This window comes from Phasianus colchicus, chromosome 4, assembly GCF_987193195.1.
Source record: "Phasianus colchicus chromosome 4, bPhaCol1.hap1.1, whole genome shotgun sequence".
Taxonomy (NCBI): domain Eukaryota; kingdom Metazoa; phylum Chordata; class Aves; order Galliformes; family Phasianidae; genus Phasianus; species Phasianus colchicus.
This window is the reverse complement of record NC_143439.1, coordinates 64,781,956-64,796,834: the sequence shown is the minus strand read 5'-3', so window position 1 is coordinate 64,796,834 and position 14,879 is coordinate 64,781,956. Positions and strand designations below refer to the sequence as shown.

Here is a 14,879-nt window from a genome sequence, read left to right as displayed (position 1 = left end):
TTTGAAAGCTGGATGAGGTATAATAATAACACTAAATCTTCATTTTCTGAAGTCCCAGTTTGACAAAATACTGAAGCGCATTCAACTTTGTGGAGGTCTCTGACTTGGGTTCTGTTTAGTTTTTAGCTGTAGGTGTGTAAACTGAAATTTGAAATGCTGTTTAAAGAGCTGAAGAATGTCAGTACTGTTCTCGTTTTCAAGTAGCCACTCCTTGAAATCTCTGGATACTGTACTCAGCAGGAATGAATACAGTCAGTAGGACCGAGGTGTGCATGCAGTGGGCATCAAGATACCTGCTGGGGACCAGCTGAGCTGTTGGGGGGCAGAGATGTCAAAATGAGCAAGAGATGAGTTTCCTTTCTTCAGAAGAACTGCAAGCCCCAATTGTTCTGAGTTGAAAGTGAATTGACTCTTCATTTTGGTATTCCTTTGCGATGTTTTATAAAACTGCTGTAGTGCTTTGTCATTCACACGGATTCGTTATCACTTTATGAACAAAGTGACTTCTTTTTAAATGACTAAACAGCCTCATTTGGTCTGTATTAAGTCTGGGCTTGTTCCTGTTGGTAGGTTTAGGGTGCAAAAGCCAAACTGCACAAGTTACCAAAGGTCAGGTAAAAGTGTGCATTTTGTATGGAGGAATGGCTCAGCTGCATGGGGTTTGTTTTCCAGTAAGTTAAATTAGCAACAGCTTCCATTGGAGTCAGCAAAGATCAGCACCCAGCACTGCATGCAAAGCTGCAGGAGGGACTTTTAATCTAAAGCCAAAGTTGGTGCCACTGAGAAAATCCTTATAGTACAGAGGAGAAAGGCTTTATCCTGAAATCAGCAGCTGAAACAGAAAATGCTTCTTTACCTGGTGCTGCAAGTTTCTTCTTCTCAACCATAATTTCCCAAGGAGCTCCTTGATGGGAAGAGACAGACCATGGGCAAGCACAGAACTGCAGCAGGAGCTGCTCTGAAAGGAGAGAACCGCTGACGCTCCTTCAGCTTCTGTTTTTACTAATAGGATATGCGTTCAGGGAAAAGCTTTTCATTAAAAATAATAAAAAAATAATAATAATAAAAAAAGAAACCCTTGTCTATACGAACACCACAGCATTCTAGCCAAACCCAGAAATATTTGAGTTGGAATTGCTGCCAGAGTATAAGGGAAAGGTGCTTTGTGACCCCAATGTGTGTGGGCTGTGCCTACTGTGGGATGATACCTCCCATGAAATACCACATTTTCAGGCCCTCAGAATTCATCATTTGCTCTATGTAAGACTACTGACTGAAGCATTTTTATATTTTTAAAGTTCCACGAGAATGAAAAGTTGCATGACAAGGGGAGAAAAGCAGTATGTTTTTCTTTAATTACCTCCTCCAATTCTTTGACTTAATAGCAGAAGAACAACTTGAAGAGTTCATCATCAAAACACCATCCTCAGGTGTTCTGAATTGCTGTAATCACATTTGGTTTCACAGTTAAATTCTAATCTATGCATATATGTAAGCAGTAAAATTAAGATCTCTATTCATATCTGATTATTATCAGAGGTAAAATTGGGCCACCTGAGTTTGGATCATGGGAATAGATTTGTTTTGCATTACTTATTTGTTAATTATATAATCCTAGCACCAGAGAGTCTTTGCTAGGAATTAGAACCCTATAGTGTACAAAACCAAGAAGACTTATGCCTGGCAGAGCATAACATCTCAGAGCTGGTGTAAGCTGGAAGAAGCACGAGACATGTAATGAGAAAATGTTGGCTGGCATTGACAAGGCAGTGGTGCTCATGCTGTTGGAATAACTGGGTTGAGGGCAGCTATGGAGGACTGAGTCTTCTTGTTCAAAATGGTGTAAAGGAGGAAGAAACCACTGGGTGTCTGAAGTGACTTTGTACATCACTGTATAGGAGTCTGAGGACTGTCAAACCATCATGCCTTGTGTTCCTTTGTGGGAAGCCTTCTGAGCTCAGACCTTTCCTTTTGTTATTGTTCTACTGTAAAACAGAATTGTGCAGCCAGGACAGGATTCACTGTCATCACGTGGAAGCATCTGTAGAGCAGATACAATACACTTTTTAAAATATTCTTTCATCCTCTGATGCATGCTCTTATTTACTCATTTCCCTCTCTTTTTCTCTTTGCAGAATACTTGAGAAGCGAGACCGCCTTTCTGGAAGAGTTGGTGTTTGGAAGTGGAGATACCATTGAACTTTCCTGTAACACCCAAAGCTCTTCTGTGTCAGTTTTCTGGTTTAAAGATGGTATTGGGATTGCACCTTCCAACAGAACTCATATTGGACAAAAACTGTTGAAGATAATCAATGTGTCATATGATGATTCGGGGCTGTACAGTTGCAAGCCAAGGCATTCCAACGAGGTCCTGGGAAACTTTACAGTCAGAGTGACAGGTATGTGCAGAAATTGAGTAGATTTGCAGTTGGTTTTTGCATGCGTGTGTATATTTTGTCCTTTCACTTGTTCAGCATAGCTGGTGATCTGCAGCTTTTTGTCCCTTCTTGGTTGGTCTGTACCTCCCCAGCAAGCCCTGGCAGTAATCATTCTGACCAAACAAAACAACAATCTAAGAATGCTTGTGTGTTAGTACCAAGTGTTAAAAGCTCAATGTTGAGATTGTGAGAGTCTTGGAAACAGTGCTGGTCAGATTTAGCTCCCGATCCCCCTTAACACTCAAATAGACACAATGCTACGTGTGCCTTTGAAGTGTGAGTGAGCGAGCTGTGGCTTAGAGAGGTTAAATGACTTTTCTTTACTTTATGTGGCGAATCATTGGCAAAATTGGATGTAAAAGGTAGAGATTTCGAAAACTGTTTCCATATTTTAGAATGCTTGTGGAACAGCTTAGATTGGAAGGGCATTAAAGATCATCAACCATCTCCTCCTTCCATCCCACTTGTAGAAATTACTAGTTTTTTCAGAAGTAGAGGAACTTACTGCTGACCATGTATTACAGACAAGTGGTGCATTAGCAAAGCACTTGCTGCCATTTGTGTGTCTATATTTTCCATGATGAGGACAATAGGACAGAACAGCTAAAAACTGTACAAGCCTGGATCACTCTACTGTGCCAAAAAAATCTATTATTCCCAGATAACAAACAAATAATGCTAAGATCATCTTGATTTCAGCGTGCTGCATTGGTACAGTGCTCATCATCGTGAGCCTTCTGATCATATAGATTCAAGGCCTGAGTTTTCACAAGGGTTAGCCTCTTGTGGATCTAAGGTTCTGAAAACTTTCCTTCACCCATAGGTTCTTGCCTCCAAAACCTGAGTTCCCTCAAACAGCACCAAGCTCTATTTGAAAAGGTTGTGACAAAGTGGGAATCGGCCTCTTTTCCCCAGGTAGCTAGTAGTATGATGAGAGAGAATGGCTTCAGGTTGTGCCAGGGGATATTCATGTTGGATATTGGAAAAAATGTCTTCTCTGAAAGAGTGGTCAAGCACTGGAACAGGCTGCCCAGGGAGGTGGTGGAGTTACTGTCCTTGGTTCAAGAAAGGTGGTGTTGTGGTACTTAAGGACGTGGTTAGTGAGCAGTATTGATGGTAGGTGGATGGTTGGACTAGGTCATCTTAGAGGTCTTTCTCAACCTGAATGAATCTAATTCTATGAAAACTGAACACAGGGGTGTCTGTGATAGCAAATCGTGTCCGTTCCATAAAGTTCTTTTTCCTGCCAGAAGTAGGATTTGTGTGAGAGAATCAAACCATCGTAAGAATAAAAGCCCGTTTCAGCAAGCCTTCACCAACATCTGCTTTTCATTGAATGTTACTGGAGAGTGCTGTGAACGCTTCAAGGTCATATCAATTAAATGGTTGAAGAAGAATTTGGCCCTTGAAAGGCTTTCTTTAACTAGGTACGATTACTGGGACTACCCAAGGAACTGCAGGTTGTTAGAAATGTTACTCTCTCTTTTTTTTTTAAGTGACATTAAAATGCTTTTGAGTTCAAGGGGCAGCAGGGAGGCAGAGGAGGGCAGCTGGTTCCATATTCAAGTGAAACAGCTGCCAGCCCCAAAAGTTTGTAAAGTGAGAAATTGTTTTTAATAGTGGAAGGGCTCATAATCCTCTGCTTTTTAAAAGTTTAAGCCCCTGTGTTTTTCCTCTTCACTAATAATAGCTAATAACAGCTTAAGAACAAGCGAGTAACCTGAACCTGCTTTCTGACAGCATTAGGAGTCTTTGATTCTATTAGCTCGCTGTCATTACCATCGAAGTGCTGGCAATGTGGGAGCCTCTGTTTTAGCTGTCAGCAGCACTCCTTTTGAGTTTTGAAGCCCTGCTGTATGTGGCAATAGTGGCGCCTCTCATGCACGCAGATATTTCTTTGTAATTATTATTGATTGCTCTGTGTTCCGCTGCAGAGAGGAGATCATTATCTGAGATCTGTGGTTTGCGTTCCCACTTTGTGAAGGTAACTCCAGCGATGAGCTTGGATATCTGGTTGGGTGTTTCTGTGGTTATCTGATGTTCGGGATTGGAGGTGTTCTCTGTGTTAAACTGGATGAAATCTCCACTAATGAATTGGAGTTGCTCCAATCTGTGCTCCGAAATGAGCAAAAGCAGGGTAGGTTGACAAGGTGTAATGCTGAAAATGGCCGATAGGCACTGAAGTCCCCTTTTTGTGAGCTGCTTGCAGATCCTGGCAGGGCAGCAGACTTACTGAACGCACTCTGCAAACCCATCTGGGGTTTGTGATGGGGACAGAGCGTGGTGGTGAAGGATGGGCTGCACAGAGCGGGTGGCATTAGAAAGCAGCCTGTACCTGAGGAGATAGAAGCTGCTACTGCACAGTGAAAACTAGTCTGATAAATAACAGGGTTTAATTTCTTCAGAACACCTCAATTGACAGACATGGGCTTGATTGCTTTATGAATTTACAAGATGAAATGTACTGCCCTCTTAAAACATGAGCGCTTGGTGTGGATCACAGATAGGGGCTGCATGCCCAAACTGATCTCTTGTTGACAGAGGCTCTGTTTCTGCAGCCATTTCATACGCTCCCCTGGGATTTAGTGGCTGAGCAGCACCCCTGCAATGAGCAGCAAAAAGATATTTCGAGGTACCCAAGACAAAATTCCTGCCTGCTTGTAAATAGAGCCGTTTTGGAATAGCATCCAGCAATTCCTACAGATGCCAATACTGGCTGTCTTTTGGAAGGGAATACAGTTTTTGTAAATGATTAATAAATAGCTTGTAGATTTTTAGTCACTTATTGAAGAAGGCGATTTCTAGTAACCTGAATAGAAGTGTAGCTCTGAGCATGGGATATTTTGTGTTAAAACCCAGGCTGCAGCTTCCCTGCAAAGCTCTCATGTGAAGCACAAGCGAGGTCAAAATCAAGGAGCATGGAGTTGGACTCTGTGATTCTTATAAATCCCTTCCAACTCGGGATATTCTATGATTCTGTGATTCTCCCCTTTGATCTTGTGGAAGCATTCTGAATTGATTTCAAGATCGATTCTGCTGTTTTGGTCCTGATTGGTTCATTTGAAACCAGAAGAAAACTTCAATGGCATGTTAATATACAGGTAACCAAATCGTGGAGCACAGGGCTGAGAATGTACTTGTTTATCCAGTGTTGGTGGGTGTTTGGCAGGGCTTCTGCCTTTGCCAGGACTTGAATAAACCTGCTGGTTCAGCCGAAACGCCTCAACAGACACTTCACTCTCAGCAAGCCCCATGGCATTTCCCTGGTGCTGCTGCCAGCAGGACCTCAGCTGCGGTGTGCAGTTGGGTACGTGCTGCAGGGCTGGGGGCTGAGCCAAGGAGAAGGTGCAGCGCATGATGCGCAGCCGCGTGCTGATGGAGGGAGATGATTCCTGGCTTATTGCTCCTATATGCGGTGAATACATTTGGAAATACCCTCCAGATTCTGCAGAGATGTGATATTTGTTATTACCTTTCCCCTCCTTCTGTTTTCTACCTCCATGCTTTTTTATCGTGCGGAGAATAGTGTCCAGTTCTCCAAACAAAATGCAGTGGATCGTAGAAGGAAGGAGCTCTGCCCGGGTCGGCCTGAATCAGTGCTTTGCTGTCCTGGCACATATTAAACACTCATAAAGTTTCCTGTTTGCTGCTGTTTCATGCCAAGTGCTTTTACCTGTCTCAGAATATAAATGCTGTTGCATTGTTAGCATTTTGCTTTTATTTAAAAAAGAAATTCCTGGAGATTATATAAAGTCAGAAGACACTAAATCTTCCAGACACTGAATTGTGCTGAATAGTGTAAACTGAATCAAACACTAAGCTGCTGTTTTATCGTGGGATTCACAGCTACAGACTGAAGCTTCATTGTGCGCAGCCTGGAGAAGGTGAGATGTTAGATCACATTTAGAGAATGAATACAGAAAGTTTTAGAGATACACTGATGGAAAATTCCCACCTGCTAACCTGGATTCTGTTACAGCCTTGAGGTTTATCTGTAGAAGGAATATAAGCGAAAGGAGCTGGTTCACGAAGCAGCCATCAAAATGTCTGTCTAGAGAGAGGTTCAATTTCAAGGGGAAGTTTTAAAAGCTTTAGTTGAGTCGTTTAGCAAGGAGTTAACACGGGAGGATGTAGCAGCAATGTATTGAGTTAAAAGAGTACAGAGTGAGTTGAAAATGCTGACCTGTCGTTTTGAGACTTGGTGAAACAAGAAGTCTCTAAGAGTGAATGCTAGGGGGAAAAAAAGCAGGGGAGAGCTTGTTTTGCAGGAAGAAACCTCCTCTTTTGGAACTGCCTTTGTATTTAGGAGAAGAGCTCTTTGCACATCGAAAAGTAGTTGGCACTGACCACTGCTCTGTGGTAGCAGAGCACTGGCAAACTTGTGTCACTTTTCTCCTTCTGGAAAGCTCCTGGCTGCTCACCCCAGAGTGTCACCCACATGTCACCCAAGTTCCTCCTCACTGGAGCCCGCTGTGGCATCCGAAGCCTCATCCAGCCTCATCTCCATGTGCTGTCCTCTTTCTGCTTCATGTCTTTCTCCTTCTTCTCCTAGATTCTCCTTCGTCAGGTGATGATGAAGACGATGATGATGAGTCAGAGGATACAGGTAATTTGTTTCTCCAGGATACAGAGAGTTTTTTTTAAACAGAGATGTGGCTGCCATGTGGCATGGCTCAGACATTTGCCTCCACCCATGTTGAAATGTGTGTCCTTGGGACAGGAGCACAAACTCTTGGGTCCTGGCACCAGAAATTTAGAAATAGCTGCCAGAGTGGTGTAGCTGCTCCAGTATCTTGTGGCTTGATATTTTGGCCACTCAATTCTGTCAGTTTGACTTGAGCTCAGGTTATCAGTTCCCCTTGCATGTAGATTCCAGAGTAACTCATTCTGTCATCATGTTTTTTTACTACGCTGAAGTTACACCTTGCAGTTACGCATCACAAACCTCAGCCTGCTTTGTTTTTATCGGGTTTAACTCTGGTCCTAATGAGCATCTCAGCTGGAGGCAGAGGCAGCTCGGAGAATAAAATCGACACTAGCCAAGCACCAAATTTACAGCTGCCATAAGCAGGAGCTGTAAGCAAAGCCCCTCTGGATTTTCTTTAACTTGTATGGGGAAGGGAGCCCCAGAAGAGAGCCTCAGTGCTTCCACACTAAACCTCATTCAGTCGCAGAGCTTGTTTCCCTAAGTGCAGTATCATTAATCAGTATTACATGCTTCATAGGCGTTAGTGTTGTGTTTTATTATGCTTTTTATATTTCTGAAAAGCGAGCTGCCTGTGCTTATGTGTTTTTAATAAATAAATGTCTTGCATTTGAACTCCAAATCAGCTATGTACGTTGGCAGAAGTTCAGCATGACTGGAAAATTTCTCCTGCCCACAGCATTTGACATGGAGGACTCTTTAAAACAGGTCTCCCACTGTAATAAATTTGTGCTGCTGTGTCGTGCAGCGTGAGGACAGTAATTGTGAGGTACGGTGCCAGGCAGCCCATCAGCAGCAGTTAGTGGTTTTCTTATAGCCTTTAATTAGGGGGCTGGATGCTGTGAGTTGAAGAGCACCTTTGCAGAGGTGCTCGGCGCTCCTGATGCCAACTGAAGCCCATTGGAGTCATGGGCAGCGTTGCTCAGGGTTTGCTCCTCTGCAGAGCAGCTTCTGAGGAGCACAATACGTCGCTCTGTGCTTTTTTAATGTGATCTGTAGTAAACTCCATCTCTTAGCAGCAGGTATCACGAAACACGAGCTGTTTTATGGTACAGAAAGACACGTTTCTCTTCACCGAGAGGGAAAACATGCATTTCACCACATGTATTTATAGCCCGTGTTCTGGGTCTTCTTGACTTCAAGACAGTCTCTTTTTTTAGATCCAAAGGTATCCACTGGCTTTGCTTAAAGGTCTCGCTATAAAAAGTTGGATTCTCTTTTGCTTTAAAAACTGTTGATTAGCTTAACATACCAGAGAGGTGAAGCCTCGTGTTGTGAAGTGACACCAATGTGCTTTGTGTTGCTTTGTTTAATGTCAGACCTTCCAGTTAACATTGAATCTGAGGAGCTGTGTGTTAACCCCAGCACCACTGCCACCACTGGGACATCTCAGCAGGGACAGAGGCTGCTGGGTCATCCCAAGCAGGGGGGCATGGCTGTCGCCAGTGCCACGTCCCAGAGTCCCATATCCTTCATCTCTTGAGGCAAAAAGTACTCTGATTAAATGTATGAGCTCTTGCCTGGCCATCAGACATCACCATGGTCAGGAGTCAGAGGAGTGAGGGCAAAAAAATGCCTTTCATGCAAAAGCATGATATAACTAAGAGTTATTCTTATGCAGAGAGAGATAATGTGTCCAGGACTGACTTACTGTGTGCTGCATATTTCACACATCACAGTCATAATATGTCCTGTTCTCATGTAACACTATGTATATTTTCTGGTTTGTTCCTGTTTTTCAAGAGTTTCTTACCCTTGTGTTTATAGAGAGAGGCTTGGAGAGCTGATACTAACAGTGTCATGAGTTTAAAGCCAATCTCATTGATTTTGGAGATTACACCCAAGGTTGCTGAAATTCAAACTGGAATTAACCAAAGCCAGGATGATGAGAGGAAATTCCACCTAAAGGAAATAAGTATTTGGTGTATCTCGGAGAGCATGGAGACAGCATCCCTTAGGGGCAGGCAGCCAAAGGGAGGAAAGAGGAAGCTCAGCAACTTCATATTGTCCCGTTTGTTGCAGCCTTGTCACAAACTGTGATCTGCCTTTGCAAAAAGAGGCTTTCCAGTACCTCTGTTCTTTACAGCTGTTTTTCCTGGCCCTGGAACAAAAAACCAAGCTCCATTTTCACACAGTGCTCTTCTGCCCCAGTGCTCCCTATCCCTCTGTATCTGTTTGTTTGGAGCCCCTGCTGCGTAGCCCCAGCACCTTCAAAGAGCCCCTATAATCTCCAATTAAATCTGGCTGTGTACTCAGAGGCGTCAGCTGGGGAAATTACACAATTAGGGTTGATTCTGTCTGCTGCAAAATTTTGTGGCTGCTCCTAATTGCTAAATGAGCGCTCGGCTGTATTAATTATTCCAAGTACTCCTCTCAGTTTTTTAATTGGTCATTCCAGGTGGATGGGTGGCCAGTGTCTGACAAACAAAACGGACCGGCGAGCTTAGTGCTCGATGATGGGAAAGGGCTGGCGACGGTCTTTGCGGGTCCCTTTTTTCACACCTGCGCACGCAGAATCATTGCTTGTCATTAATTCAGAGCAAGCAGCTAAAAAAGAAAATTTTTTTTTTCTGTCTTCCATTCTTTCTCATTCCCAAAGCTCTCTGGAACTTTGCAAGCTTTGTGTGAAAAGAAGAGTTAAAATTTTCACCCCCTTTAAAAAGCAGTGATGAAAGGACTCTTGGGGCACAGTAGACCAAGTGCTGATGTTTTGTTTGCTACTCCTGAGAGCAAGAACAAAGGCACTGTTCTGAATGCCTTGGCACTTCTTGCCAGTTCCAGCATGACATGTGCTGTGCCCTGATTGGTGTGTTAATCTGGGGGTGCTGAGCCCTGCAAGCCCCAGATCACATGGGAGAGGACCCAATTGCAGAGATGCGCTTGGGGAAGAACCCATGTCTAATGATCAGAGCCCATTTGGAGAAGATCCCAGGATGCTTAGTAAAACAGTGAGCAGCAGGTTATAGGATCATAGAATAATGTGGAAGGAACCCATTAGGATCATTGAGTCCGATGTGTGGAAGAGCTTGTAGGGCTACTGTTCTCTGCAGCAGTGCATCATCAGCACCTGGCCTCTCCCTGAACCCACTCTGTGTGTAAAGTCCCTGGGAAGTCAGGGTGCACTGCCAAAAGGAAGTGTTTCACTGAAAAATAGCAGGAAGAAGGACAGGGACAGGTCCATCCGTGTGCCCACATTCCTTTGATGCATGCAGGAGACTGATGGGGTTCATGACGTGTTGTGTGAGGCAATCTGAGGGCAAATGAAAGCCATTAATACTGAATTTTCACCCCTGGCAAGGCTGTGGCACTACCAGGGCACCAATGTCCAGCAGCCTGGCCTCAACTCTGTGAAAGCAGATAAGATACAGGAGCAGTGCACCCAGATACCAAAGGGAAACCAGGCTACATGGAGTGCATCCACAGGTACTAGAATAGTGCGTATCAGAGTCAAGCTATATTAGCCTGCCTGAAACATCTCAGGAGCTGAAGCTAGATGAGATTCTGAGCACCCTGATCTAGCTGTTGGTGTCCCTGTTCATTGCAGGGGAGTTGGCCTGGGTGATCTTTAAGGGTCCCATCCAACTCAAACAATTCTGTGATCCAAGGAGTGGAATCCACTAGCAGGCTCTGCTGTTGGTCAGGTCTGCTTCTTTCAGTCATGTCTGTCAGAGGCTTTCCAAATCCCTAATCCTTGTTCATTGCTGGAAATGCAGAGTGCAGTGATGTAACAGCAGTATTTATCATGCATTTTTGTCTAGTTGAGGGCAGGGGCTTACCTGGAGTCAATACAGGATGGAGCCAAACACATCAGGGTGTACTGCACTGCGGAGCTCATGAGAAAGTGAAGAGCTCGAGTGCATCTCAGAGCAGCTTAAAATGAGAGAGAAGACCTTGCACACTTCTGTAACGAAGGGGGTCTTCTCTGAGGTGGAGTTTCATTGCTGTTCTGCAAAGCAAACACTGTGTGTGCCCATCTCCCTTTGGCCTTGGCTGAAGGTGCCTCATCATGGCAGGGGAACATAGCAAGCTCAGCTCTGCACTGCTTCCTTAAGCAGAAATGAAAGTTTGTTTTTAAAGCTTTCTCTTTCTTTCTGTCTTTCTTTCCTGTGTAATAAGTTTGCTGCTGCTGCTGCCCTAATTTGGAGTTAATATGTAATGTTTGTAACGGTGCCAAGAAACATTGCTGTACTTCAGGCAGATTATAAAAGTATCTTATGCTAACACTGGTATTTTAAAACTTATCCCTGTTCAAAGGTAACATGAATCTCTAAAACTGAAATCACTTGAACTTTCTGAACATAAACGTGATAAACCAGTTTGGCACTGGCTTCTTTCCCTTTCCTTCCCTTAAGGAGGCTGCACTACGCTTGTTCTCACCAAGAAACAAAACTTTCCAAAGCACTCAGCTAGTTTTTTTTCTCTGCATTCTCACTCTCTCTTTTTACAGTTCCAACATCTTTCTGCTGTTCATGCTTCTTGGCTACTATTGTCCCACTGGTACATCTGTATCTTTTTACACACCAAGGCCAGATCCTCACTCTGATAGCTCTCTCCCTGTTGATTTAAAAGGAGATACTCTAGATTTATACCAGCATTACAGAGACAAGAACCTGGTCGTGAACCTTTCATCACAAACCTAAAATGCAAACACCCTGTCTACGTATATAAGAGTCATTTAGCTGGAAAGCATTTCTGTGTCATTTATCTTAACTGCAGCAGGTAGCAATTTAACTGTCACTCTGCACATGCCAAAGCCTCTCAAATGCATCTGCATCTGCTCAGCAGATGATATCCTCTACTGCATAAATGGGCTTTCTCATCTTGTCTTCTTTTCTCAGGTGTCCCCTTCTGGACCCGGCCAGATAAGATGGAGAAGAAGCTGCTGGCAGTTCCTGCCGCCAACACCGTTCGTTTCCGATGTCCAGCAGGTGGAAACCCAACTCCCACCATCTACTGGCTGAAGAATGGCAAAGAGTTCAGGGGGGAGCACAGGATCGGGGGCATCAAAGTAAGGCCTCAATATGGGTCTCTTTCAGAGGTTTTCTGCAGACTGTAGGAAATGGTGTTTTGCTGTGATGAACATTGGTACATGGAAGAGTGTGATGGCAGCTGTGCTGGACAAGGGGTGTTTCTGGCAGTCCTTGCAACTACTCAACATGGAAATGTTAGATAGGGCTGCTGTCCATTGGGATTTAAGACCAGTTGCCTTTGAGTTTGTTTACATGGCTATTCATGGATTAGTTGAAAAAAGGATGAGTGTATTGGGTGCATTGTGGACAGTGGTGAGAAAGTAGCTTCAGAAGCTTCCATCCTTTTTTATGGAGATGAGCCCAGGACACTGTGCATGAGCAAGCTGTAACTACTCCCAGTTTTCAAGGAGAAATGACTGTGCCATGGTTGAAGGTGTGGGAAGGACCTCACCAAAGAACTGGACAGCTGTGCTGGTGGTCATTCATGTTCTCATATTCCTGTAGTATAAATCATTGATCCCTGATCAAGTGTAGGATCCCCCTGTATCTGCAGTAATAGCGATCTGCTACTTGGTTTCTTCTTTCTCCCTCTTTCCTTTCTACCATAATGTTCTGGAAAATACTCTAGCTTGAGTGCACACCAAAACCCAGTGCACTCAATTGATTGAATTATCCAGAAGTTTCTTTGCTACTGTACATGACAAATAACAGGATTTTAACTAGAAAATCAGCTGCTACAATTCTTTCTGTTGTTTCTTTGTCCCCTGAAGGTCACAATCAAGACATATTTAGGAAGAGTACAGCTGGCAAAGCTGGATATAACAGTATCAGACTCAGGGCAATTATTTTCAGCTTGCACTCCGCCAGCCCTGGCATTTCTCTGAGCTAGTTCCGAGGAAAGAAGGGGATTTTTCAGAAGGTACCTTCACCAGTACCTTAAATAGCTCTATGCTGATGCCTACCACATCTGTAACCCTCTGAAAGGGGCTCGGCATGCGGAGCGTGCAGGGCTCCAGAAACCAGAAAATGATTTGAAAAAGCATTCCCTCCCCACCGTTTTCGGACTGTTTCTTTCCTGTTAGCTCAGGCCCACTCCTGAAAGAGCCCATTGTGGTCGTTTCAGTAAAGCCTTTGAAGGTCCCTCCTCAGCCCTGTTCCCATTCCAGCCTGGACGAGGCTCAGGGCACGCTTGGTTTTAGATCTAAAAATTTAAGGAGAGCGAAGATGTGGGGAAACAACTTCTGTCTGTAAGCAGTCTTACAGCAGAAAACATTTATGAAGCACAAGCATCTTTTACTCATTGTATGCTGTAAGGATCATCATGAAGTGTTTTCAGGCTTGCGTGCGCTGCTTAAACAGCTTTTTACAAAACTATGTGACATCAGCTGCACTAAATTATGCTTGCAGAATAAAATGTAAAGCTGAAAGCAATTCCCCTATCCACTTCCCAGTGGTTTTAATCTATCCTTGAGTTTAAATTGACACATTTCATCCTCTGCAACACGGTAGTGAGTCTTTGGCATCGCTGTGCTTTGTTTCTCTAGGGACACCTTCCAGCAACAAGCCAGAGCTTAAAGAGCTGTTGAAGGCAATGTCAGGCCAATTACAGCAAGATTGGTTTAAGCTTTCTGTCTAGTTATAGTTCCTTGTCCTTCTCATGATATAAAGACATCTTTCTCTCTCTGTAATTTTCCTTCTCATATTTGCTTGCTTTTGCTCTTGAGCCACGGTTAGCTGTAAGTAGTCTGATGCAAATCTCATCCAATATAAATATACTGATAGATATCAGCTGAGATTTGAACCAGAAGAAGAAGTTGAAAACCTGCTCAGTATCTCATGTATTTAAGATTTAAATTCCCTGTTACAGCTTAGCTTCATAACAGGATTAGGCAGCTTGAAAACAATGGGCAATATCCAGATCTGGCAGAGTTTGGTTGGCTAGCTTCATGTCAAGATCTGGTCTTAACCCAGAAATCTTTGGGCTGGGAATTTTTTCATTTGTTCTCAACATGCGGGAGAATTTAAACATTGATTGTGAAAGGTCTGAGGCCAGTAGTTGAAAGTTGACTACTGTTCCACTTCTACCTCTTGCAAATGGCATTTAGATCCCGTGTGATTGTCAGAGCCCTCTGTGAATTCTGTAAGAGAGAAGGGCAAGTGTTGAAAACATGAAACCTGGGTTAAACTGGGCTTCTTACAGTTCATCCTTAACTGATACAGGAAAGAAATTCATATGACTTATCATATGAAATTTCCCAAAGAGCATTAATGATTAAATCCTTGTTGGAATCCCTAATATTGTAAGCCTGTGTGTGTTAAATGACCCTAGAAGGAAAGATCCAGGGGGAGGGGAGGTAGGAGATTATCCCTTCCCCAGACCATCACACTGACTTGCATACCAGTCTGGCAAACACTCACTGAGTTTCCAAGTGCGTCTGCAAATGTTTGTTTCACAAGAAGCCAAGAATGACAGCACCAAATAAACCAGAAGGGTTTCTAGTATCTCACCAACTTGATTAATAGCTGCACTAAATCATGTCATGTGTCTAGTGTTTTATCAAGTACAGTAAGCATCCTAAGTTGGGAACATCCCTTTTTATTATCCATTGCATCTAGACCTTTAAGAAGTGCTGTTGCTTCTAGAAGAGTTTTCTCCCAGAGTTTGTGCCCCCAGGTTCAGATCTTTGTTCAGAGTCCAAAGTCCCTGTCACAAACCCAGTGATAAGAGGTTCCTTGAAAGTAAATACAAGACATGCTAAGTAAAAG

General features: G+C 43.6%; 1 protein-coding gene across 2 annotated transcripts in view; it reads left to right on the top strand.

The window, feature by feature from the left end:
• FGFR3 (fibroblast growth factor receptor 3) overlaps nucleotides 1-14,879 on the top strand; it is a 49,896-nt gene that overhangs the window by 13,246 nt on the left and 21,771 nt on the right. For both annotated transcript variants that reach the window (XM_090139776.1, XM_031588274.2), the window contains exons 2-4: nucleotides 2,136-2,399; nucleotides 6,991-7,044; nucleotides 11,982-12,151. In XM_090139776.1, the coding sequence (XP_089995902.1) occupies nucleotides 2,136-2,399; nucleotides 6,991-7,044; nucleotides 11,982-12,151 (488 nt within the window). The remainder of the gene's footprint in view (nucleotides 1-2,135; nucleotides 2,400-6,990; nucleotides 7,045-11,981; nucleotides 12,152-14,879) is intronic.